Below are 27,352 nucleotides of genomic sequence, written 5' to 3' on the forward strand. Positions count from 1 at the left end.
TACGAGAATAGCTGTGAATGAGACCGGCGCCTGGGTTGTAGAGCGGACAGCGGACAGCGACTAAGAGGTCAGGGCGAGCCGCTCCCGCCCACACCCGCGCTGTTCCCGCCCCCTCCTCTCCCTCCTCCCGCACTGCTCCATCCTCAGTCGTGCGCCCGGCGCCCATTGGCCGTTCTGACGATGCGCTTCTCCTATAAGAGGCGTCAGCTCCCATCCTCAAGTGACTCTCTGAACTCCAGTGGCTCTGAGGTGAGTGGGTGAGTGGGATAGCCCCTCCCTGGGACATCGGATCAGAAGACTCCCCGCACGGACGGGATCAACTTCCAGTAGGAACCAGGTGAAGTCCTACCCCTGAGGGCTCTGCATTTCATTCCTTAGAGCTTCTTGGGGGATAGCAGACCCTATTCTTGAGGACCTCCTGTGTGCCAGGAGCAGACACTGTCCCACGTTGGATTTCGGCTTTATTGGGAACCCTGTGTCTCTGTGACTTCTTGCCAGCAAGAACATATTAATCTTCTTTCTTTTCCATCCAAGGGGTAATAATATCTCTTTTCTTCTTCCTCTATAACGGTAACCTTCCCTTAAGCGCCATCAAAGGAAGGGAGTCTTCAGTGCTAGACCTCTCTCTCAGCACTACATCTGCACTCTGCAACTCTATCCCAGGTCACGATTGACAGAGGCATAGGTCTTTGAGATTCAGGGCTAGTTAACAGTCCAGGTAAAGGTAAACCTGATTAAATGTAACGATCTGATTTTCAGAGGCTTTAAGTGAACTTGGTTGATGGTCCACCCTAGCTGTCTTGGAATGGAGGTGGAGGTCAAGGCCCCAGAAGCCTGTGCCTGTGGGATGGCAAGGGTGGAATTCTTTTTCCTTTATAAGGTAGGGTTTCTTCATGGAAGACTGGCCGTCACTCTGTAGACCAGGCTGGCCTCGAACTCACAGAGATCCACCTGCCTCTGGCTCCTGAGTGCTGGGATTAAAAACACATGCCACCACTGGCCGGCTCAAGGGTGGGATCCTAACCGAGTGTTCCAGGGTCACATAATACTCAGTCACTGGAGTTCATATGTCCATGTGTTGTAGCTGCTGCCCTTGATCTTTCTGATTATCCGGAGGGAGGCAGCCTCTGCCTGGCGCTTCTGGAGGGTTCCTTTATCTCCCTTGGGCTTAAGCCTTTCTGCTTACAGTTCATCTCCACTTCATTCCCACTTCCCGTTTAGAAAAGAAAACCAGTATCCCCGGGGATTCTTCCCAAACCATTCATTGCACCTTTCAATCCTACCTTCAAACTCTGCCCCCACTTTCAAACACCTCACCGTGCTTCCCAGACGAGACCTCGAAGCTTCTCTTACTGGTGATGAAGCTAAGGAAAGAGTTGGTGGTGTGCACGTACCCTTCACTATGCCCTGCCAAGGCTGCTAATCAGATGGCCTTCTTCTTGGCCGGTCTTATTTCCTGTGCTGGCTCCTGCACACTGCCGCATCTTTATTCAGGCGAGGATCCTGTCCCTCCTTTGAGGGTGACTCCTTCTTTTTTGAGGGTGACTCCTTAACCTTTCAGGGTGATCTCCTGCCTTTGAGGGTGACCCCTGCCTTTGAGGGTAAACCTCTCCATTTAAGGATGACCCTTTTCTTACCTGGCTAGAAAGGGGCTCAAAGGGGAAATAGAAGGCTAAAGGGGGAAAGAAATAACAGAGAAAATCATGGGGTTGTTGAAGGAATGCCTCAAGGCTAGGCAGATCCACAGGCAGCATTGCTGGTGTTGTGGGAATGTGGCTGTCAGCACAGGGACCCGATTTTAGGTCCGTCTGAAAGTGTTTAGGACAGCAGAAAGATGTGCATCATCAAAGATCCAGAGGAAGCGTATGCCCTCACCTTAGAGCTGTATGCTGTAGTTGAGTTACAAAGAAAACAAAAGCCTGGCCCCCTTTCTGAAGGGGCTTTACAGCGTCTTAGGGTATAAGATGAATGAAGCATCGGGGAAGCTACACATGACCCGAATTTGATGGGCAGTGAGATCTCAGTTCGGGGGTGAAGTTCAGACTGGACAGAAAAGGGAAGTGCAGAGACACACGAGGCTCTCTTGCCATTCTGGGGGCTATGCTAGGCAGTGTCTCACTTTCTGTCCCACTGCCATCTGGAAAAGCCTGTCTAACATGTGGGTTTTGCAGATAAAGGAATGGGAGCGGGAGGTGGATGGAGTCACCGCTTCTGCCCCCTGCTGGCCAGTTCTGTGCTTAGCACTCATTTATCTGAACTTTCACACTTCAGATTCACCATGATTGAAGACAACAAGGAGAACAAAGAGAACAAAGACCATTCCTCCGAAAGAGGGAGAGTGACTCTCATCTTCTCCTTGAAGAATGAAGTCGGAGGACTCATAAAAGTGCTGAAAATCTTCCAGGTATGGATTTTCCACAAAGTCCATCTAAAAATGGGTCTCTGAAGTTCTATTTAAAATGTAAGGCACTGTCAGTCCAGTTCCTCAGAGATGGCCTATAGAAGTCTCTTAACTTGCTAACATATTGTTCAGGAAGTGTGGAAAAATAGCTCAGTGGTTAAAACCCTTGTGGTTCTTGCAGAGGACACAGGTTCAGATTCCAGCGCTCACACCAGGCAGCTCACAACTGCCTCTAATTCTGATTTCAGGGCATCTGATTTCCTCTTCTGGGCACTCCACACCTGTGGTGCCTGCACAACACTCGGATACACACTCATAAAGCTGAAATAAAATATGTTCAGCTCTGAGAAATGGGTAAGAAAGAAAGCAGCCCAGGAAAGATAGACACAAATAGCTGAGAAGATTGGGGGAGGAGTCTAAACAAAGCATTTTACACTTGACAAAATGCCTAGCCATGTAGTATGGATATTATTTAATCACATGTTAATATTTTCAAGTGACAAAGTAGCAAGGACTCTGCCATTATGTCAGCTGCCGTTGTCAAAACCTCATTGCATATGGCCTGCAAATATTTTCAGTTTGATGTAGTGAGACTGTGCGTTACTGTGCATTTATGAGCCTTAAAATGTTCCGCCTTACAATTTTTATTTTTATTTATTATGTGGGTGTATTTGTGTGTGCACATGTGCTCTCTTTCTCTTGCTCTCTCTCTCTCTCTCTCTCTCTCTCTGTGTGTGTGTGTGTGTGTGTGTGTGTGTGAGAGAGAGAGAGAGAGAGAGAGTCAGAGAACAGCTTGCAGGAGTTGGTTCTCTCCTTCCACTGTGTTGGTTCTGGGAATTGAACTTAGGTTGCCAGACTTGGTTGCAGGCTCCTTTACCTGTGGAACCATTTTGCTGGCCCAAATGTTTCAATTTTTAACCCAGTAATGTCATTTCCGTGAAACTGGATATGTGTGTGTGTATGTGTGTGTGTGTGTGTGTGTGTGTGTGATAGGTGCACATTGCAGAGGCCAGTGGAGGATGTCAGGTCGTTCTCTATCGTTCTCTGCCTTATTCCTTTCAGACATGATCTCTCACTGAGCCTGGGTCTGGGCCGGCATCCATCAAGTCTCAGAGATTCCTGTTTCTTTAACCCCACAGTGTAACTGCAACAGGCTTTTACGTGGTTGCCGGGGATTCAAACTCAGAACCTCATGCTTGTGCAGCAGGCACTTTAACCACTGAGCCATCTCCCTAGCTCCTCTCCTGCAGTTCTTCTGATGAAATATGGGTGAATCAGACAGAGCATAGCGTTTATTGCACCTTATTATGTGCGGTGTACTGGACTCTATGCTAAGCATGTGGAGCCGAACAAACCAGACATGGTATGGTCCGTCACAGAGTGTGTGATCTGGAGAGGGAGGCAGACATTAAGCAAATAGTTTAGAGAGTGCACGGCTACACAGGTGTAAAGAGAGACACTAGGTCCTGTGACACCGTTGAAATGGAGGCTCTAACTCAGTTTAAGGACCCAGGGACACAATAATTTATTTCTAATAGACTGTGCACAGGCTAAGTCATGGTGCTTGAACACCACATGGCTGGGCAGCTTCCAGATTTGTGTACACACAAATCCTTTATTAGCTAGGTGGTCATTGGGAGTGAATGTCTCTCTGCATGTCTCAATAAAATACGAGCAAACCCTGTCTCCCTCAGGCCATTAGGAATTGATAAATTAAACTGTTCGAAATGCTTGAGGTTGTACAAAGTAAACAGTCAATAAATGTTGGCTATTGTTATCAAGCGAGTTTGTCTTCCCATGACAGGTTATTTAGTCATTCAAAGAATAAACATTTGAATGTGGACACTGTCCTCGAAGGACCCGAGACTAGGGCTCCTGCCACATGGCAGAGCCTTAGCCAACTTCCTTTCAACCTGTTTCTCTCCCTGACTTCCTTGGTGAGGAGTTATAAAACATCAATATTGCTTTCGTTCCTTCCCTTGCTCTGAGAATTCATTTGTTCTCTAATGCGAACAATATTGGCACCGTCTCTCTTTGTTCCTTTACCCCTTCCTCCCCAAATGTAATACTATATAATATTATATTATTATTACTGTTATTATTGCCATACAAAGATGTAAACCCCAGGCTTTGAGCGTGCTGAGCAAGGGCTCTGTCGTGTGTAGCCTCAGCTTTCCGTTTGCTAATTATTTTGAGAGAAAGTCTCACTAAGTTTTCCAGGCTGCCATAAAACTCGTGATCCTCCTGCCTCTGCCCCCCAAGTAGCTAGGACTGGAGGTCTATACCAGCAAGCCTGGCTTGTATTATTATTTTTTATTGTATTGATTACCTTTGGACCTTTTGAAGTACGCACCCATATTGCTTCTTCCGACGCCATCCATTTTCTTTATTGTTAGAGTTTTGGTATGTGGTTTAAAAACTTGACACGTCCCGTAAACTTATAAAGAAAACATCAGCGTTCTGCTCTGTCTCTCCTTATTCTATTTTTAAAAGTCTATTTTGCATAGACAGAGCCTTGTTCTGTAGTTCAGACTGGCTTGGAACGCCAGTCTGAGCCTCCTGAGTGCTGTGATTGCAGGTGTAAACACCATGCCCAGCCCAGCATTTGATCTGCTTAGATCTGGGCTGTAACCATCCCCGATCGTAACCAGCCCCGACTAACAGTGTTGCTGTCACTTTGCTGTTTTCTGAAGGGTATGATGAGTTTTCATATTTTGATTTAATTTTTCATATTCCAAGAGGGGTTTGTTTTGCCAAGGGCAGTACTAAAACCACCTTCTTCCTCCTTTTGAGCTAGTTCTCACAAGTGTTGAATTGTTTTTTTGTTTTTTTGCTTGTTTTTTTTTTTTTTAACTTCTAATGAAAGTATTCTTCTCAAAGAATGATTAGCATCCGTGGCGGGTCCGTGCAGTCTTTCTCCTCTGCTTTCTACAGGAGAACCATGTGAACCTGTTACACATCGAATCCCGAAAATCAAAGCAAAGAAATTCAGAATTTGAGATATTTGTTGACTGCGACATCAGCCGAGGACAGCTGAATGACATCTTCCCCCTGCTGAAGTCGCACACCACCGTCCTCTCAGTGGACTCGCCCGATCAGCTCACTGCGAAGGAAGACGGTACGTGTGAGACGGCAAAGCCCCACCTCGCAGAGTAAGCACCCGATGTATGTCCAGCTTCCTATTCATTTTGAGGACAAGGGGATAAAAAGAAGCCCCTGCCTTTTCAAAGCCCTCGTTGTGTGACAGTGAAGGGAAGACAGAGTGGAGCTGACCAGAATTCTGAGGCAGCATTTAATGGAGGTCGGTGTGAAAGGAGCCTTGAGCATGAGAAGTGTCAAAGGTCAAAGGCCAGTGACTTCTCTTAGCTCCTAAAGGACTTCTTGATTCTGAAACCCTGCTCTCCTCATCCCCCAACCCCCTCCTAAACTCTTCACAGATCTCCCGGGGCTTGGTGTCTAACAGACATTAGACAGATATTTGAATTTTGGGGGAATGTTGTTAGTGTTTGACATCGGTGATCTGAAACCTATTATATACCACATTCCTACCAAAGACGATGGCTCTGGTGATACAAAACCTTCCAAGGTTCAGATATTCAGATCAAAAAGACTAAGGCTGAGGGAGGTCTCCATTATGGGGGGGGAAAACCATATTGTAATTTAGTTAAGACAAAAGACAAATGGATTCACTTAGTAACTTTATACTTGATGGAGTCTCTTCAAATACATCACAATATTTGGGGTGTGACCAGGGCTGCCATTTATCTGTCACACCTTCATGTCTTTGTTAAACTGTGGATTCACCTCCTCTTCCAGCCGGTAGGGAGCGGCTTCCCTGAGACGCAGTGCTCCTTTTAAAACAGAAAGAGCAGGGCAGGAAGGAATCCCTGGTCTCTCTCTTCTGCTGGTAATGGTTACCTGGGGCAAATACCTTAGCCTCAGCAGTCTGCTTCCCTCAACTGCACGGTGAAGAGTTTCCCAGAGTGCTAGGGGGCTCCTTTAATACATGCCAACTCATGTGATCATACACACACACACACACATACACACACACACACACACACACACACACACAGGTGGCTTATGACCTCTGGCCTCCTTGGGCATCTATATTCATACGTGTACACGCACACACACACACACATGCACACACATTTACTGAACTAAACCAATAAACATTTTAAAGAAAATCTAAAAACTAGATGTTAAGATATGACTCTGTGCCTCAAGCAAAGACAGATATTAAAATTCCTCCCCAGACTTGCATGCTGGTGTCTAGAGTTGCATTAGCCTGCTCTGCCTTCACAGAATAACTAGGCATGCATCATAAAACATTTAAATGCTGGGCTTGTTACTTCACTAGAGTAGCCTTCAGCACTTGGGAAATCAACCTGAAGGTTAAAAATAAATTAAAGCCAATGATTTTAATTAAAATATGGCTTCTAGGAATAGAGTGGTCATTTAAGCAGTGTTTGATTTCCAGCCATACACAAGTCTCATCAAACCGCTCTTGCTTCTGAATTTTGCTTCGGTTAAGACAGTCTCCTCAAGCGTCAGCGGCTTTGGGATTTTATTTTACAGTTATGGAGACTGTCCCTTGGTTTCCAAAGAAGATTTCTGACCTGGACTTCTGTGCCAACAGAGTGCTGTTGTATGGATCCGAACTCGACGCCGACCATCCTGTAAATATGTTTAAAAAGTCACGCAAGTACAAATAATTTAAGTCAAACTGAAGATTAAAAATTAGAGTAGGTGTTGGGAACTGAACCCTAGATCCTCAGGAGCAGCCAGTGTCCCTTAGTGTGGAGTCATTTCTCCATCATCTAGGGGCAACTATTTGTCAGACATGTTAATAGCTTGTACTAATTATACAAAGCGCTGAGTTTCATTGTCATATTTTCATACATATGGAAGATGTTTTGACTATACTCACTGTGATTGCCCTGTCTCGTTCCTCCCCCGAATAGCAAGGGCAAATTGATGGTGAGAAAATACTTTTCTGAACAGCATTGGGATTTCAGTCTTTAGCAGCAGCCTTACCCACGGGTGGAATGGAGTCAGCAGACAGGAAGTTATCCAGCTTCACCTGCATGGAGCTCTGCCCTGTTCCTGGCACTCCCATTATTAAGACAGCCCCAGAGCTGTGCAGCTGAGTGCGTCTGTAGTCAGTCTCTGCTAAAATGAGCTTACGTCTCTTTGAAATGACAGTAAAGTTGGGTCAGGAAAACCCCGACCACCATGCTGCCCAGTTTGATGGGCTGATGAGGCCGTGGATAATCGGGAAAGTTGTTTCCTCGGAGAATTTTACAGGAGACCTGTGAGCTCAAGAGCTGGAATCCAGAGCACTACGCTCATGTTTGAAGCTTTGGGTTCTTGGGAGGGAAGGAGAGGGCAGAATGCAATTATGGAGGCTTGCAGAGCCAACCTTCCCTTTAGGGCCTCCTGCTTTCTAAGCTACATGAATGTGGCTGTGTATCACTTTAGATAGCCTCTAGTGTCCCCATCTGTGTACCAGTCAATCTTACCAAGTAACCCTTGCAACAAAATGGGGTGAGAACTAGCATGTATTAGCATATGGCAAGATAAGATGGACAAAGTGTGCCAGATGACATTAGCAAGTGGGACACACACATACCCAAGAGAGCAAATGCCTCTGACTGAAGCCTTCAGAGAAAGGTGATATTTCAAAACCATCCCAAAAGATTTCGGTAAGTGAGAGACGGAAAGAAAAGACAGTCCAGCGTGAACAAAGGTTCTGAGGCAAGGAAACCGGGGCGTGTTAATAAAAAGGTGAAATGCCAGCTTTACAGACATCTACTGGCACCGATGCCCACCTCCTTCCCACTTTTAATGTCTGCTTTTTCTTTATTCTGATTACCATATCTCTCAGCTGTTTCCCGTGCCTCCAGCCTTGCCGCCTTCACACGCTCTAAGCTGTTACAACGATCTAATGATCACTCCCTCTCCTCTTATACATGTTACCAATGGTTTTCCACATAGCACTGTTATTCATGGTAGCAAGAAAGTAGACCCAGGGTAGTGCCCATCCACCGAGGAGAAGATAAAGAATGGTAGGCAGAGCCAGACACAAAAGGGCACAGCAGATGGATGTGCCGGTTCATGCACATCATCCCAAAAACTGGAAATCTGAGGCAGGAGGATTACCACTAGTTTGAGGTCAGACTGGAATATGTAGTAAGACCATGTCTCACAAAACAAAGTGAAATGAGCCTGAAATACCGTGCTCCAACATGGGTGAACCTCACACAGAGTGAGCCTCAAAAGGCCTCATGTTTTATAATTTCCTTTATGTGAAGTATCTGGAAGAGGAACAGTCACTGAGACTAGATCACTGGTTGGCAGAGGTTGGGGTTGTGGGAGGGGGCGGGGGGGAATGAGGAGGGATAGTATGATGTTTTCTTTTTGAGATGAGCCAATTTTTTCTGAAGTCAGATGGTACAATCTATGACCTTACTACCTTGAACACAACTATTTGGTCTGAGATGGTCGCTGGACACAGGGACAGGCCTATTTATTCATCCGTTTGCCAAGTCTGAGCTGGGAGGGTTACAAGTTTCAAAGGCTAGCCTGGGCAACTTGTCAAGATGTCTCAAAATTGAAAACAAACAGAAATATGATCATGGTTGTTAATTCCTCTGAATGGCTATTTCATGGCATATGGGCTGTGCCTCAGTCTAGTTAGTGCTTAGTCTAAAGGAGATCAACGTAGCCCCGAGCTCCTTAGCAGACCTCAACCTGCAGGTCCTGGCTTAGTCTTCAACACAATCCGGGCACCGTGCAAGCACCAGAAGCATGCATTTTGTGTCCTGAACCTGTTTTCCTTCCTGTGCACTTTTTGTGACCCTTTCATCCTCCACCCAGCTCTCTCTACACAGCAGACCCAGTTTGGGGATCAGCACTGGGAAGCTTAGTTCAGTGAAGGCACGATTTTAAATATTAATTTCCATTTTAGTATTATTTGCATCCCATTCTATTTACTGTTGACTGTTTTTTTTTCTGGGTCTCAAGTGTTCTTTCTTTCTTTTTAAAAAGGATTACTAAAGATTATTCATTAATGTATGTGAGTACACTGTTGCTGTTTTCACAGCACACACCAGAACAGGGCGTCAGATCCCACTACAGACAGTTGTGAGCCACCATGTGGTTGCTGGGAATTGAACTCAGACGAGCAGTCAATGCTCTTAACCACTGACCACCTCTGTAGCCTGGCCTCAAGTGCTCTAGGCAGACTTTCTATTTCTTGGTTGCACTCAGTTTTACTGTTTTATTACTAATTTCTACCATAGGTAATATAACTGAAGATACAGTCAAGTGATTAAGGAAAAAACTAAGACAAGAGCTATGCACTTAATTAGGATGGTCCCTCTTTGTCACTGTAGGAGCTTTGCATACACAGCATCATTTTACTTTGTAGCCACTAGATGATAGAGCTGTCATGGGACTGCTGGCTTCAGAATAAAAGCGGTCACATTTCTTTAAGCAATCCTTGCTTGTGCTAACAATTATGTAGTTCTTTAATATCTCTGGTCAAAACAAGGAAGCGTTTTCATAATTGTCATCTTCAAGTATTTTTAGTTTTAATATCTGATTAATTTCAATTCTTAGGGCTTCAAAGACAATGTCTATCGTAGAAGACGAAAGTATTTTGCAGAGTTGGCTATGAACTACAAACAGTGAGTATGTTACAAGCCAACACATCAAACTTTGAGATAACAAAAAGAACAAAATAAATGGAATATAAGCTATGTTTATTAGGTAGGTAGAAAGTCAAATAACCCTAACGACAGTGCAGAATTCCCTGTCTCCATCTCCTCAGTGGGGACCCAATTCCCAAGATTGAATTCACGGAAGAAGAGATTAAGACCTGGGGGACCATCTTCCGAGAGCTAAACAAACTCTACCCGACCCATGCCTGCAGGGAGTATCTCAGAAACCTTCCTTTGCTCTCAAAATACTGTGGCTATCGGGAAGACAACATCCCGCAACTGGAGGATGTCTCCAACTTTTTAAAAGGTAATACGCCCACAGAGCTGTGTCAGCGGGTCTGTTGATCTCTTTCAACCGGGACAGCCTTGTTTATGGAAGAATGAAGTTCAGTTATGTGGAAGGTTCAGAAGTTCCAAATGCATCCTGGAGTACTGGCTCCAAGACGGGGCACCACAATGGAAAAATAGAATCCAAATAGCTTAGAGTGGTGGCTCTCAACCTTGCCAATGTGCAACCCTTTAATACAGCACCTCGTGTTGTGCTGACCCCCAACCATAAAATTATTTTCGTTGCTACTCCATAACCATAATTTGTGCTGTTATGAATTGCAATGTAAATACTCATGTTTTCTGATAGTCTTAGGCAACACCTGAGAAAGGGTCCTTCAATCCCCCATGGAAGTGGTTGTGACCCACAGGTTGAGAACCACTGACTTAGCGCATGAACCCAAAGGTAGCAGAGTTGCAAGGGAATGTGGACACACATCACATAGTTAACTCTGAAGGACACTCTTGGGCGTAATCTTGGAGATAGAGGGGATGTTTTCTAAATGCTTAAACGTTGGGCAAATAGGAATCTATATACAATATGATTTTTTGGGGAAGATTTGTTTATTATATACACAGCGTTCTGCCTGCATGTCAGAAGAGGGCATCAGACCTCATTATAGATGGTTGTGAACCATCATGTGGTTGCTGGGAATCGAACCCAGGACCTCTGGAAGAATAGTTAGTGCTATCAACTTCAGAACCATCTCTCCAGTCCATACTATATGGCTCTTAAATAAAGAGGGAGATCTTAATAGAAGATCCATGTGAAACCAGGCTTGTAAAAAAGGATTAGAACCTATCTATAAGGATATCTGTACTAAATCTCCACACCTGCCTTCAAGGTGCGGAGAGGAGACAAGGGTCTCTAGCTGATGTAGAAAGTCAAATAATCACGGAGCGCCAGACTCTGTTGTGCTTAAGAAAAATCACTATGTCCCTTTGCCTCAGCAAATCTGAGACCTTGGTGGGAAGGACTGCTTTACAGTGCTCAGTGTCTCAGGAATGCTAGGCAAGAGCTCTGTCTCTGACCTGTCGCCCAGTTATGCTTTTGGCTCACGTTGTTAATCTTTTGTTCCTGGCTGAAGGTGTTGTCTGAGTTTCTTATATGACTGTTAACAAGCATCTTCCTTTTACTCAACCCCTTACTTCCTATTTAAAAAACTGTACGTAAAAACCTAAAGGGACTAAATGGGAAAACATTGTATCGTTTCATGAAGGTAGAAATCATGTGCATGTTTCCTATTAAAAACTGAGCGTTTAGAACACCGGAGATCACCAGTGCAGGTGACCCCACGGGACTCACGCAGCACACTGACCATGTCACAGGTGGTGTTCAGTCAGGATCGCAGGAAACATTTTGCTGTGGATATAAAACTGAAAGCTGCTCCCTTGGGGTCTGGAGATGAGCCGGCCACAGAGGCCATTCTTCTGTTTCAAAGATGAGTATCAAAGAGAGAAATCAAAAATTTCAGTGAAAGAAACCAAAACCAAGAGTACAGTTCACATGAAGTGTCAGATGATGATATCAACACTGTCAGACATGGTGACTATTGTATGCATGTGGCTTTTTACATTGTAAACTATTAACCTGTATTGATCAAAGTATTAGGGCCTTGGCCACACTAGCCACATGTTAAATGTTCAATAGTGACAGATGGCTGTTATTCCATTCTATCAAGACTCTGTTGGATAGCGTTCTGCCCATCAGCGAGGGAGGCAGACTTACACTGCAACTGTATGGAGCTGGACCTTCAGAGTTGTGACAGTTTAGTGTGAGGTACAAGACAGAGTACACTGTGAACTCTTGAGCTACTGAAACCTGGTAGCCCCCTATCCAGTACAGAAAAGTCTATCTTGGTATTTGAGTGGAAGAGACCCACCCAGGTTAGGTAAAAGTTAAAAAAAAAAGCATAGACGATAATAATGCTTAAAAGTAGCATGGATTAAGTGGTTGCCATAAAATACTTTAAAAATTAATTTATCATAATTTACCATACCAAAAAATTAAAGTACCATACAAAGTAAAAAGTCCCGTTTTTGTGTTTCATGCTATGTGTCACATGTTCAAAGCCATCACACTCCACCGCCCCCTTCTTCTCCCCAATAGTCTCTCTTCTGCTTTCATGTCACATGCATTCCATTACGCTCCCTCCCGGCTCCTTCCTCCTTCCCCAAGATCCCTTCTGCCCTGCCCACCACACACACAGGGATTTGAGTCTGGGCTCTGATGTAAGAGAAAGCATTCGGCATTTGTCTTTCTGAGCCTGGCTTTCTTCTCTTGCTACAATGGTCTCCAGTTCCATCCATGTTCCTGTAAATGCTATGATGTCATTTTTCTTTATGGTGGGATGCAGTCCCACTGTGTATATGTTCTGCTTGTCTCTATCCATTCTCTGCTGATGGAGGTCTAGGCTGACTCCGGCTCCTGGCCACTGTGACTAGTGTAGCAATAAGCATGAATGCACAGTATCTTAGTGCCTGTGGGGACTATGCCCAGAAGTCATCGGCCTTGAGTTCTATTTTTAGTTTTTTTTAAATGTTGGAGAAACTTCCACAATGGCTGCCCCAGTTTACATTTCCACTGTCAGTGTGTACGAGTTAAAATGCTCTCCCTGTTTGAAGGAGGGTGCCGAGTGTAATCTAAGTCCTCCTGAATTTTTGTTCCACCGTTATCACCTCCTGTGGTTCTTGAGGACTTTAGCCAGTGTTTCATACCTGTTACAGTAATGAGAAGAATCCTTTTGTAAGCATGATGAGAGGTGTGGCGTGTAAAAGGATCTGACCCTGGGATGTGCTTCGTGATGCTTGGTTTCCTGTGGCACGCATAGGCTGCCTTTTAATTCCCACATCCCTTGAAAGTGCTACCTGGTGCCACTGGCCGGTGTCAGCGGTCTGTTTGAGAGGAACATTTTCTGTCTTCTCCTTTGCTTTGCAGAACGCACTGGGTTTTCCATCCGTCCTGTGGCTGGTTACCTCTCACCGAGAGATTTCCTGTCGGGGTTAGCCTTTCGAGTCTTTCACTGCACTCAGTATGTGAGACACAGTTCAGATCCCCTTTACACTCCAGAGCCGTAAGTACTGATGCTATTCATTCATCAAATAGCTATTTATAGTAATGGTACCCACTTCACAAGGCATCTTCTACGTATTCAGTAAAGCAGCGTCTGTCAAGCCTTTAGAATAGAGACAGGCGTGAAAGTGTATTCTATAGCATACACAGCCAATTATTATTGTTGTTATTATTATTGCTATTTTTATTATTATGTTATTATTAATTTGGCAACTTATTAGATGTCAGATGCAGTTCTGTGCACAAGGGATGTAAAAATCAAGTAAAAACTATTGTCTTCATAAAGTGTGTATTTTGGGGGTCTGTACAGATGGTGAACAAGTATATGTAGTATGTAGCATGTCCGATGGTGGCATGTGCCATGGGAGGGAAATAAATCTAGGGAAGGATACAGGCAGGTATCTGGGGGTTGTTTTGGGAGGTGCGATCAGAGAGGGCCTTCCTGAGGAAACATGGGAGTAGAGACTTGATTTGGGTGGGGGACATGGGGTAGCAGTGGATGTGTTGTGGGGACAAGATTTGGAACCAAAGGCATTTCCTTATTCAGTTAATATCCTTTGTGATCTATTACTCCTGATCAGCTAGAGTGAAAACAAGGCTGGCTTTGGCTTCGGCTGGACAATTGTTTATGCATGTGTGCCAATGATACAGTGTTTGATACACTGTGTCTCTGTTGCAACAGTTGTTTATGCGTGTGTGTCAATTGTCACAGTGTGATACACTGTGTCTGTGTTGCAGAGACACCTGCCATGAACTCCTAGGCCACGTTCCTCTCTTGGCTGAACCCAGTTTTGCTCAATTCTCCCAAGAAATTGGCCTGGCTTCCCTTGGAGCTTCAGAGGAGACAATTCAAAAACTGGCAACGGTATAGACATCTGGAAATAGCTGTCTAGTCCAGTGTTCTCTACTGGGTGTGGTTAGGAGTGGGCATTTTGAAGTCCAGCCATCAGACAAGGCAACCATTAGAAAAGCTGCTTTTGCTTTAAATGTGTATGAATTTAAATAATGTTAAAAGAAGATATATAAAATTAAGGTTTCTCAAATAAGAAACTCAGCTTTAAAACAAAACAGAGAATCACAAGTTTGCTTTAATATACTAGCTTTTAGACCAAGAGAGAGAGAGAGAGAGAGAGAGAGAGAGAGAGAGAGAGAGAGAGAGAGAGAGAGAATGGTATCTTATCAGTCCAGGAAGGAAGGGCGTTTTAGGATGAGGCTCAAGACATATGATAAGGGGCTTGGCACTGCTGGGAACAGCTGAGGGTGGAGGAGGGGTGTGGATTAGGCTAACTGGTTCTGAAGCTGTGGTTTGGGGATGCTAGGGGTCTTTGAGACCTTTTGTGGAGGCCTTTGGGACAAAATTATTCATAAGTAAAAGATATAAAATATATTTTTAATGTGACAGACAGGCTCAGATGCCATATTGAGTCTGAACTTTAAGCGACCACCATGTGCTAAGTGAGGGAGTTTAAAGAATATCCACATGTCTTTGAAAAGGAGGTTTAAATGCCCAGCCCTTTTCTAGCTACATAATGTGTAAGCGGAGCTTTCTTCATATCCTCAAACCTAAACAACATATTGCAAAAGGTTAAATACAGAAACAGATATGGTCGTCCATCTGCCATCTCATCAGACATTAAATAATGTCTAGCCAGACACGGACAAGATGTGAACAGCATTGGCTCAGCTGATGGAGTCACTCTACACTGTGGATCCATAGGATGATAATTGTAAAAAATTAAAACCAGGGCCTGTGAGATGGCTCAGTGGCACCAAGCATGGTGAGCCAAGTTCCACGCCATAGTTGAAAGAAAAAACCTGCCCCACAAGGTGTCCTCTGGCCGCCTACAGGCATGTGCCCACAGACAAATAAATGTAAAAGAAATTAGATTAAAGTTAAAAAGATGACGGTGGAGAGATGGCTCTATAGCTGAGAGCATTCTTCTTGCTCTTCCAGAAGATCTGGGTCCTGTTTCCCAGCACCTAGAAAGCTCACAACCTCTGTAACACCAGCTCCAGGAAATCCCATGCCCTCTCTGGCATTTGTGGGTGCCCACATACATACACACACATACATAAGAACAATAAAAAATTAAAAAGATGAATAACAACTATAAAATGCCACTCTTCTGTTACAGTTTTGTAAAATGTACTTTCATTAAGTGTTACTTACAGCTGGGCGTGGTGGTGCACGCCTTTAATCCCAGCACTTGGGAGGCAGAGGCAGGTGAATTTCTGAGTTCGAGGCCAGCCTGGTCTACAGAATGAGTTCTAGGACAGCCAGACTATACAGAGAAACCCTGTCTCAGGAAACAAACAAACAAACAAAAGTTACTTATGTTACATACTATGGTTTTACTATTACTCAAAGTTGATTTTTAAGCACCTAAATCCTTTCTTTGTTTTAACTTTAATATGATCAACACAGCTAGGGTTACATATACAGAGAGCGAGATTGTTGGACTTTGTAGTAATTTTTAACTGTATATGAGAGTCTTTACATCAAGTTTACAATGTCCTGATGTACAACAGGGTTGGACTGTAAAGGACTTGGGAGCTAGGCTGGAAGTGTTGGGCTCGATTCTGGGTGTACTTTGGGCCAGGGACTGGGACTTGCTTTAGACTGAGATGCTCAGGATGTGAACATGATGCTGGCCTCGTTTTGCAGTGCTACTTTTTCACTGTGGAGTTTGGGCTGTGCAAACAAGATGGACAGCTGAGAGTCTTTGGTGCTGGCTTGCTTTCTTCCATCAGCGAACTCAAAGTAAGAGTCATCAGGCTTTGCACATAACTGTGTCCACCAACATGACAACATGGCTGGAGGCAGAGCTTGCTTCTGAGCAAGCGTTTACTATGGGAAATGTTTTGGGCAGCGGGAAACATAATTTGAGAACATTTTTTTTCTACTCTCTCAAATTTCTAGAAAAAATGTGTCTTTTAAATAGGAAGTGGTTTTTTTTTTTTTTAAAGCTTTATACAAGTTTCTGGGATACAAGCAGTAAGCTCTGTACAAAGTATGGCAGTAAAAGCTAGTCACTTAAGAAAGTAAAGTGCTACCAGGCAGTGGTGGCGCACGCCTTTAATCCCAGCACTTGGGAGGCAGAGGCAGGAGGATTTCTGAGTTCGAGGCCAGCCTGGTCTACAGAGTGAGTTCCTGGACAGCCAGGGCTACACAGAGAAACCCTGTCTCAAGAAGAAAAAAAAAAAAAAAAAAAAGGAAAGTAAAGTGCCCTGGAGTGAGACAGATTAAAGACGATGTCCAAGGTACTGTCTTGTGTGAAAGAGGCTGCTCTCTGGTGGAGGGTATAAGTCCTGGGTAAAGGTGACTAGTGGGGGTAAACAGTAGGTGTCATAATGCATAAATAAATAACAATAAATAAAGATCCTTGTGTGCCTCCTACGTGATAAACAGAGTTAAAATAAAGCCACGGAGATGGTCTTGAGTCATTTGCGGGAGACAGCAAACTTGTTTTGTTGAGCTAGACTGGATGATGCAGAGACGCAGGAGGCCAGTCTGAGGGTGCAGTCAGGACCCTTGTGTAACTCAGATCAGAGGTGCCAGCTGCTGCAGTCTGGTGTTCTGTGAAGACAGACAGTATTTGACTGCCATTCTTTGTCCTCAGCATGCACTTTCTGGACATGCCAAAGTCAAGCCCTTTGATCCCAAGATTACCTGTAAACAGGAATGTCTCATCACGAGCTTCCAGGATGTCTACTTTGTATCTGAGAGCTTTGAAGATGCAAAGGAGAAGATGAGGTAAAAACAAACAAACAAACAAACAAACAAACAAACAACTATGTCCTTCAAGCTTCCATTTGCTGCAAAAGTAACATCCAAAGATACAATAATCACAGGTCTGAGCAAGTAGGTAAGGGGAGCCTGCCAGGAGCCTTCTATTTGGGACATGTCTGTTGTTTAGAGTGGGTTGAATATCACAGATTCAGTAGTCGCATGTGAGAGTGGCATACATTGAGAGTTTGGTTTCTCCCCATTTCTTTCCAGCAGAGTTTATAGCTCAGTAGGAAAAAAAAAGAAACTAGATAAGATACTGTAATATGAAAAGTGGCAAGAATGGAGACAGAGAGGAAACACTGTCTTGCCTCCATTGGTCTCCTTTCCAGCTGAGCAGCATACAAAAATCTTAGAGGCAAGTGAGACAGGTGGGGGGAGACGAGCTAGAATTTAGACGTGTTAAGTTTTAGGCTGAAACAGCATGGAAATGCAAAGAGATAGAGAGGCGTGGGGATAGTTCAGTGCATTGAGAGCTCCTGACTCATCCGCTAAGCACTTAGTCAAGGGGGAAGAATTGGAGCACAGACATTTTTTAGGAGCTCCTTGCAAACTCCAGGTGAAAGTAAAACCTGGACCGAGATAGAGGTAGCAGGGAGGAAGTCACTGTTGGAAGCAGGATCCAGAAAACAGCATGTGATAAAGGTTGTCTTAAAGCCACACTGTGAGAACAGGGGCAGACCATAGGGGTTGAAGATGATGCTTATCTTCCGGGGGCTTGCTGTGCACAGAACCAAATAACGATAGCAGCTGGGGTTTCTCCAGCACAGATGGCATCCTTGTGCAAAGCTGTAGTGGTCCCTGATGGGGAGAGCAGATGGATGGGAACCTGGATTCCATCTCCAAGCATGTACACTCGTTCTTGGCTATGCTGTTATCCTTAGGGGTCCTCAACATGATTGTTTTGTAGGGTACCATATAAGAGGTTCAAATGTTGGCTTGATGAAGGGGGCAGATTTTAAACCTTGAGGAAAGGGAGAATTCAAGTCATTTGAGAGGACCCTAGACACTTTCTAAACAGAAAAATCACACAAGTACAAGAGGGTAGGACTCTCCCCGCCTTCTCTCTCCTCCCTCTTTTATTATGTAAGGGCTAGCAGAGGAGGAGGAGGAGGAGGAGGAGGAGGAGAAAGAGGAGAAAGAGGAGAAAGAGGAAGAGGAGGAGAAAGAGGAGGAGGGGAGAGGAGGGGGAGGAGGGGGAGGAGGAGGAGGAGGGGGAGGAGGAGGAGAAAGAGGAGAAAGAGGAGAAAGAGGAGAAAGAGGAGAAAGAGGAGAAAGAGGAGGAGAAGGAGAAAGAGGAGGAGGGGAGAGGAAGGGGAGGAGGGGGAGGAGGAGGAGGAGGGGGAGGAGGAGGAGGAAGAGGAGGAAGAGGAGGAGGAGGAGGAGGAGGCTGTTACTATGTGGTTCAGTATTGCCATTATTTACTGACAGACAGAGCGACTGGGCTTGATGTTCTCAGTGAAACCAAGAGGTCAAGAGATGGGTTGTAGATCATTTCCACGGCATAAGACATGGGATTAATGCCCAGTATGGGAGGATGGAGAAGAAGGAAATGGAGAGGGAGAGGAAGAAGGGATAATGGGGGGGGAGGGAAAGGGGAGAGGGAGATGCAGTTCATGCATGCTTTCTCACTGAGGGTGCAGTGGGAGAGTCTGTTGGGACCTCTGCTGTCATGACAGAGAAAGTAGATGTGTGTGTGTGTGACTGTGTGTGTGTCTGTATGTATGACTGTGTATATGATTGTGTGTGTGTCTGTGTGTTTGTGTGTGACTGTATGTGTGCTTATGTGTATAACTGTGTATGTCTCTGTGTGTGTGTCTCTGTATGCATCTGTGAGTGTCTGTGTGTCTGTGTCTCTGTGTGACTAAGTCTTCTGTCCTGTGTTTAGTTTTGTCACCCACTATCACAGAAATTAACACTCCCTTCCTTGTTCTCTTAAATAGAGAATTTGCCAAGACCGTGAAGCGCCCTTTTGGAGTGAAGTACAACCCGTACACACAGAGCGTTCAGGTTCTCAGAGACACCAAGAGCATAACTAGTGCCATGAATGAGTTGCGGTATGACCTTGATGTCATCAGTGATGCCCTCGCTAGGGTCACCAGGTGGCCCAGTGTGTGATGGTTTCCAGTTGCATATCCAGAAAGCCTTTGAGCATCAGTCTAGAGCCAGGGCCAGTTCTTGCTTCCCCTGAAGACCTGTTTGGGGAGGGACAGCAGCTCCCAGCTTAGCAATGTCTCTCGCCTCTCTCCATATCCAATCACTCACTCTCTCTGAAAATGCACACCTGGAACTGCTTATCTTCTACTTCTGTTTTGTCTTCTGGCACCTGCTAAGGGAAATATAGTTCACGTGCCACGTGATGCCCAGGACACACATTTAAAATATTTTATTTCATTAAAATGTAATTGAATCATTCTCCCCCTTCCCTTTCTTCCCTCCAATCCCTCCCTCTCAAATTCATGGCCTTTCTACCGAATGCCCATCTTTGATGGGTGAGTTGTCTGACACTGGCCAGAGCTGGACTCATGGTGATGCCATTTTCCCCAGCCCATCATTAGCGGATGGCCTCTCTGGATGCCACGATGAATGTCTCTGTTACCTATTACTGACTGTGTGACAGCCCAGGCACAGTCACACACTAGACTTCAAGGGGACTTGCTGAAACAGAAGTGCAGATGGCTTTGCGCTACAGCACGGCTAGTAAAGTGCAAGCTGGCTTCAAGTGCTGTGTCAGGCAGGGACGTAGAAACCACCAAGACTCAGCCACTGCTTTCTGGCACTTTGTTTCAAGGTGTAACACTAGGACATAGTGAGAAGGTATGTGTGTGTGTGGGGGGGGGCAGAGGGTAGGAAATGGGGATGGGAATGGAGAAGGGCCAAAGGGAGCAGTTTGTATCTGAGACTGTACTTATGCGAGGGGAGAGCTGTGAGGATTGGAGCACATGTGGTGTCGGCATAAGCAGTTGTATAAGCTTTTCATTACTGTAACAAAGTGTCAGGGACAATCAGCTTATACAGAGAAAAGGTTTCTCTTGGATGCTTTGGTCCATTAGAAGTTGTTCCCGTGGTTTAAGCCACTGGTGAAGCAAGGCATGATGGGAGAATGTGACAGAGCAAACTTCATAAAGCTATACACGTCATAAAGGATGGAAAGAGAAAGAATGAAGGATTTTAGAGGAGGAAGAAGGGAGAGAGGGAGGGAGAGAGGGAAGAGGACACACACACACACACACACACAAAGGGGGTGAGAGAGAGCGTCAGAGACAGAGACAGAAAGATCCTACAGTTCAGTGTAAGAGTTCACTACCAGGGTAAGAGAGAGGGCTCAGCAGTTAAGAGTGCCAGCTGTTCTTCCAGAGGACCCTGGTTTGATTCCCAGCATCCACACTGTGGCTTAGAACCATCTGTAACTCTAGTTCCAGAGGATCCAGTGTTTTCTGGCCTCCATAGATAGCAGGCAGGCATGCAAGCGATGCACAGATATACATGCAACAAAACACCCATACACATACAATAAAAAGTGGAAGACCCTACCTCTGCTTTTCCCATTAATAGTAAAATTATATACCATTGAACAGGCTTCATTTCAAGCCCACTAGATATATTTTCAAAACTAGATTTTTAAAAACACCTTTTAAGGATTCAGAGGAAACTATTGAAAGCTGCGCTTCACCCCATGCTCTACAAGGAAGTGTAATCCAGCCGTCTCAGATCTTTAGAAACATACCCACTTTAACAGCTGGTGAGCACGCATACGTCCGCAAGTAGATATGTTAGCTCTGAAATCACCTGAAGTACAAAGCAGCTAGGTTACAGCCTGCTTGATTACCAGGGAAAGCACTGTAAAGAAATCCTACCGACAGCAAACAGAGAGTGCCGTCTGCGTTTCTGGTTATTTCCACCAGACTCTGGTGGTGCTGAAGAATCACTTACTGGCTTTTTAATTGGTTGTGCTCTGACTAAAGCACTTTAAACTGTAAAGCCACAACCTTACCGTTTGTAACTTCAGGATAGAAAAAATAAGCAAAGAGCTCGACTTTGTCTCTGCTCTGCTTCTGTGATATTTGGCAAGTCAGGGTTCCAAGAGCCTCAGAGTTTTCAAAACACCTAAGAATCTTTTAATAGTTATTCAAACACCAGGCCAGACTCAGACAAAAAGCAAGGTTTGCAATTCTTTCCTGGAGAGCCATTCCTCGACAGCAGCAGCGTGCTTGACTTTTTGAAGAAAACACAAATGCTAATCGTCAGCGTGCCTGCGTTCCTTAATCTCATGCTTTGGCATTTGGAATTACATAAGTAGCAAGATGCAGCAAAATGCACAGAATTATTGCTCATTTTTAAGTTGGCTTCTAAACCAGAGAAAGAAGAAAGCCAGGACTTCTCAAAAGCACTAAATAACTGAGACCGTATGTTCATTTTCAGGAAGTGGATAAAAAGATAACAGTGGTTCGTTTCACTCTTCATGTTACAGTGCCACATACACTTATAATTTAAGAGTGTGTTGTTCCACTGGGTAATAAACTTAAAGTTCATGATCTCAAGAAGTGTTTTTTTTTTTAAGCACATTTAAAACTTTTATTTTATGTGTGTGGGCCCCAGGAATCAAACTCCAGTTGTCAGGCTTGGCCACAAGCCCCTTTATTTGCTGAGCCATTTTTTGCCACTCCCTCCCCCAATTCTTTTAATCAAACACACATTAAAAACAGTTTCAATTTTATGTTCACAATGTTATTAGTTCAGAGACCCTAGCAGTGGTGATGGTTGGTACAAAGAATCAGCCTTGGGGCTTAGACAAAGTATGAACATGCCTCAACGGAACCCATTACTTTGTATACCAGTTTAAAACATTTTTACAAAAAGAAATCACAAAATATGCAATAAAAATATACATCACTCTACCGCTTTAAAGAAAGAGTACCTGGTATAATCTCTTGTCTTCGTGTCACAGCTCCTTGAGTTCCTGTTGCTTTGAAAGCTCTCCAATGACTTAAAATATACCTAAAAGGTCTTTTCTGAGAGCTGGCCCTGACTCTCACTGGCTGCAGCACTTGGGAGAATGGGCCTTGCACTTCATGTAGGCAGCACAGTAGAGCTGGCCCTGGTGGCAGGGATGTGGGTGAACTGGCCCCAGGGGCATGAACATGAAAAACATGGCCCGGACACTCCTAGGCTATGGGCATGAGGGTAATGCCTTTCATGTCCTTGCCTCTTGCCACTCGTATCAGTTGGGAGAGCTGGGCTTGGGGTCATGAGAGCAGGAGAGCTGGCCTTGCCCGCCATGAGTTGCAGCACTAGGGAGAGTGGGCCCTGCACCTCCACTGGGTAGCACAGTAGAGCTGGATCTTGGTGGCATGGGTGTGGGTGAGCTGGCCCTGAGAGTCTGAGAGCTGGAGAGGTTGCCCACTGCAGCTCTGTGTGAGCTTGCTGGGGCAGTGCTGGAGAGCCATCCTGATGGTGTGGGTGTGGAACAGCTGGCTGGGTGATCAACTCAGCTATCACCCAGGCCCAGATCTGGGTCTTGGAGTTGGCTCACACCATCATCTATTCCATCTATGAACTGCTGGCTTTCATAGATGTGAAAAAGGCTAGCTTTACAGATTCAAAGGTGCAGGATCTCTACGACACAGGGCAACCACAGGATATCCGAGAGGAATCCTATTAAGAATCCAGCATTGATAGTGTAGCAGAAGCCAGAGGCCTCAGACCAGACCAATGACTCGCCGCAATGAACATTTGCAAGTAAAGACGCATGGACAAAAGGGTGTACTGTGGGACACACTACATGGCTTTCATGGCGAAAATGTGTTCTATGCTTTGTTTTGTTTATTTTTATTTTTGTATTTTATTTCCTTTCTTGGGGGGGAGGTTGCAAGGGCAGAGGGAAGATACAGAGGGGTGGGGAGATTGAGTGGGATTGGGATGCATAATGTGAAATTCACAAAGAAACAGTAAAAAGTTAGAATTAAAAACAATTTTTTGACACCTTTTCTAGTTGAGAGAATTGGTCTGCGGCTTGGTAATCTTTCTGTCCAAAAGCAGAGTCTGGCTTTGGATGCTGCACCTTGTTCTGTCGACTCCACCAATGGTGCCATCAAGTGGGGACCAAGTTTTCAAACACAGTCTATGAGGACATTGTCCATTCAAACCACCCCACCTCCCAAATTCTAATAAATAAAACTGGTTCTGTAAGTGGCTCGTCTTTGCACCTTCAGTGAAGCCTCAGGAAACCTACCCCTGTCTCATGTCAGCATCTTAAAGGTCCCACCTGGGCTAGGGATGTAGCTCAGTGTTAGAATTCTCCCCTGGATAATGCCTTGGATTCTATGGAAAGTACCACAAAAGGAAGTTCTGTACTAAGTAAGGAACACCTCAAACGTTAAGAGCAGGGCCATCTTTCTCCTCTAGGACTGAGACGAGCGCTCAGTAGTTTCTTTATTTCCTCACACCCCTCTCCCTCTAGCTGGGAGATGAGTGGGATTGTGGTACTTGGTGTCGGTGAGGACCTGAGGTGGCAGGTAGCAGGGAGCCGGAGGAAACAGGAAAGTTTCTCGTTAGACTGCGTGTTGTGAGTTGGCGCCAGCCCTTCCTGCTCTTGTCAGAGTTAGTATCAGTTCACGCTCTTTTGGGTGGTTTACAAGGCCTCAGCATCTCTTGATAACGGTGTCTTCCTCTGCCTGGGCTATGGGTTTCATCTCCATCAGTCTCTGGGAATCTGGTGGGCCAACTGTTCCATGGGTGTCATTTGATCCCTATAGATTCTCTCCAACAGTGTCTAAGACTCTGCCAATTTGCTTATGGTGACTTTGACAGAACTCCCATAGTCTCTGGCTCTGACCAGCTCTCAGCCCTGTCTGGTGGCCGGCGATCATATTTCTCATCCTGAGAAATCCTCCAATCTGAATGATGTCTTGGTCCTTCTGCCGCATCTTTCCTTGGGCTTTAGATGGGTGGGAGTCACATCACACTGTCACACTGATAGAGCAGTGATCACGTAACTATCCTATCAGGATCCGTTTCAGTCTCTCTCATCTTTTAGGCAGGAATCCATCCAGATTTCTCGATACCTGCACTATAAGCTCTGGTTTGGCTTCTCCTACCTTATTTTACATTTATTATATTTAAACATTATTAAAATTATACAATTTAGTTTTATTATATTCTTTCCCCTCCCCCAAGTCCTCCCAGGTCCTTCCTCATGTTCTCTTTCAACACCTCCAACAGGAAAAATTGAAACAAAACCCAAAAAGACAAAACTTGCTGTCATAGTTAGGGTTTTGCTGCTGTGAAGAGGCACCATGACCATGGCAACTCTTATAAGCATAACATTTAATTGAGGCTGGCTTACAGGTTCAGAGGTTCAGTCCATTATCAGCAAGGTGGGAGCATGTCAGCATCTAGGCAGGCATGGTGCAGGAGATGCTGAGAGTTCTTCATCTTCATCTGAAGGCTGCTAGTGGAAGACTGACTTCCAGGCAGCTAGGAGGAGGGTCTTAAAGCCCACGTCCACAGCGACACACCTACTCTAACAAGGCCACACCTCCAAATAGTGCCACTCCCTGGGCCAAGCATATGTAAACCATCACACTCACCAAACCAAAACAAGGACAACCAAAACCACACATGAAACATGGAGTCTGTTTTATGTTGGTCAGCTACTCCTGAGCATGGGACCTACCCAGGAGGGTGATTGATATGCCTAATTGTTCCACTGAAGAAAACTGGTTTTCTCTTTCTCATGAAGTATCAATTGCAAATAGCTTCTTCGTCAGGGATGGGCCTTTGTGCCCACTTCTCTTCTTCAGTGCTGGGATTTTGTCTGGAAAACCAGAGACTGTGACAGTATGCACAAGACCCGCACAAATCCACCTTACCGTGCAATGTGCAAGTTACTGGCATTTATTGCTTCCGGAACTGCTGGTAAGACACCTTTCTATTATACCCTGTTGTGATTTCCTATTAGAACAGGCTTGAAAGAAGTGATCAAAATGGCAACAGCAAACCGGTGAACAGCACATGGAATCTCTCACAGTTTCCGGAGTAAGAGCAGCTTTGCCTGGCTTGTCTGTCTCTTTCTAAGCACCACCACCCAGCTTTTCAAGAAACCACAGTCTGGAGGAGGAAAGACCAGGGTAGCTTCCCTCACAAGACACAGCAGACAGTAACATGTCAGTAACATGCACAGGTGAGACCTAGACAAAAGCTTCCCTGACGCATTTTCCAATGTGAGGGTCTAGGAAGAAAAGGAAGGCAAGGCCTTGAGACCTGTCTGTACAGGGGCCAGAGCTACGAATGCAGATCATCGCCTTAAATGGGACATGCTCTTTTTGTCCTCCTTCCAGATTCCAGATTCCAAATTCCATTTCCCCCAGTGTGCACTGGTACACTGTATTACTAAACTCTCACCAACATCACGACAACGTTGACAGAAAGCCGTATTATATGAAAATCTATCGTGGATGAGAATTATCAATGCTCGTGATTAGAATTAGGGCAGATGGTGCGGGGCTGCGGAGAGTAGGGAGAACGCAGGCACATCAGACAATAGCCAGCTCCAGTTGTGTCACCAGTAGTGGGTTTCCGCCATGGAAGGCTAACACGACTCCCCAAGACTCTCAGGTTCCCAAATGCACAGCGAAGCGGGCCAAGGTAGCTTCGTGAAGACTCAGGACTGGACTCTTCCCATCTTCAGCTCAGGTCCCTTCCCACCGTGCTGTTGCATCCCTGTCAGGTCATCTGCTCTGGGCAGCGTGGGACAGGTGGCGAGCTTTCCGGATTACTGAACATGGTGCAGAATTACCAGTGTGGGTGTAGTAAGGCACCTCCGGGTGTGTTCCCTGGCGGCCACGAGGTGCCGTCTGACAGTGCTTTGGTTGAGTCCGGGCGCCCTAGGGCAGGACCATACCCAGCTACGTCTTGCTCCAGTCCCACTGGCCCCTCCTAATCCCTAATTTTACCCCGCCTCCGTCCCGCTGACCGCGCCCAGCTCCCGGACTCGCCCTGCCCCTGGCCTCCGAGGCCCCGCCCCGCGTCAGCCCTCCCGGAAGCGCTGGCTGAGCGTGTGCATGGCGCGGGAGTCCTGCGCCTCCGAGACTGTCTCTGCCGCTGCTGTGCTCTTCGCCTGGGTACGTGGCTCCGCCCCCGGGCTATGGCAGAGACGAAGGGGCGAGGAGACCCGGGAGCTCCCGGCGTCTGCGTGGGTGGCGGGGAGCTGGGAGGCGGCGGCCCGAGCTAGGGTCCTGGATTGGAGGAGCCTTGGTTGCCGCAAGGAGGAGAGGGTGCGGTGGGAGGGTCTCCCCGCAGTGCCTGAGGGGCCTACTGCTAGCTGTGGGATGAGGACCCGAGGGACTGAAGCCCTTCGGGAGGACCCTGCATCCAGAGCAGAGCATCCATTCTGGGAAAGCGCTTGGCCGCCAGACTGCCTAGAAAGACAGCGTGGAGGCTTGGCAGAGAGATCTCGGTCCCAGAGCTCGTGGGGCCACCTGTGTCATCGAACCTTCCTTTTGCTTGGAGGATGGAAGGCTTCTTTCCAGCGCCATCACCCTGGGGAGCGTCCTGTGGATGTGAGGCCTGTGGAGTATGGCCGCGCGAGGCACAGACCCTGCGTATTTGCTGTTACTCGGCTGTGACCAGATCTTTTCTCTTCTGGGGGTGTGGAAGTCTGGGCTGGGCAGGTTTGACACTGCACTTTGACTGACCTATGGTCATCCTTCCATATGATTGGAGAGGAGGCTTTATACCCACGAGTGTGGGGGACATGCGTGACAGCAAGCATATGTCGGGTGTTGCTGTTCTTAGTATTAAATACCAAAATTGTAATGGAATGCATGATTTGTTAACGGCAGTCTCCTTGACTACAGCGGAGGTGTTCTTGAGAGTGAGTACAGAGCCAGTGGTGTTCACATTGTCTCTCTTGGTGCCTGGCATCTTGTAGACCCCAGGGAAATATTTGTTGACTAAAGAATGAATGAATGAATGAATAATGAACGAGCGAATGAAACGAATGAATGTGTACCTATGTGCACAGCCATCTGTTAATG

General features: G+C 45.7%; 2 protein-coding genes across 5 annotated transcripts in view; both read left to right on the top strand.

Annotated features, from left to right (window-relative positions):
* The first annotated feature begins 257 nt into the window (after positions 1-257).
* On the top strand, positions 258-20,107 carry Tph1 (tryptophan hydroxylase 1). Its single transcript, XM_021167842.2, has 11 exons — positions 258-337; positions 2,272-2,404; positions 5,336-5,519; positions 6,983-7,083; positions 10,028-10,095; positions 10,239-10,435; positions 13,394-13,529; positions 14,267-14,393; positions 16,194-16,289; positions 17,149-17,282; positions 19,259-20,107. Exons 2-11 carry the CDS (start codon positions 2,279-2,281, stop codon positions 19,431-19,433), a joined length of 1,344 nt encoding a protein of 447 aa, XP_021023501.1. The 5' UTR covers positions 258-337; positions 2,272-2,278; the 3' UTR covers positions 19,434-20,107.
* A 6,234-nt stretch (positions 20,108-26,341) lies between these two features.
* Positions 26,342-27,352, top strand: part of Sergef (secretion regulating guanine nucleotide exchange factor) — a 204,376-nt gene continuing 203,365 nt past the window's right edge. For 2 of the 4 annotated variants that reach the window (XM_029480145.2, XM_029480147.2), the window contains exon 1: positions 26,620-27,189. In XM_029480145.2, the coding sequence (XP_029336005.1) occupies positions 27,013-27,189 (177 nt within the window). In that variant the 5' untranslated portion in view covers positions 26,620-27,012. Of the gene's footprint in view, positions 26,438-26,619; positions 27,190-27,352 lie in introns of those variants that run through there. The other 2 variants (XM_021168201.2, XM_085841722.1) reach the window with 2 other exon arrangements.

Source organism: Mus caroli, unplaced genomic scaffold (assembly GCF_978045245.1).
Source record: "Mus caroli unplaced genomic scaffold, Mus_caroli_1 scaffold_8, whole genome shotgun sequence".
Lineage (NCBI taxonomy): Eukaryota > Metazoa > Chordata > Mammalia > Rodentia > Muridae > Mus > Mus caroli.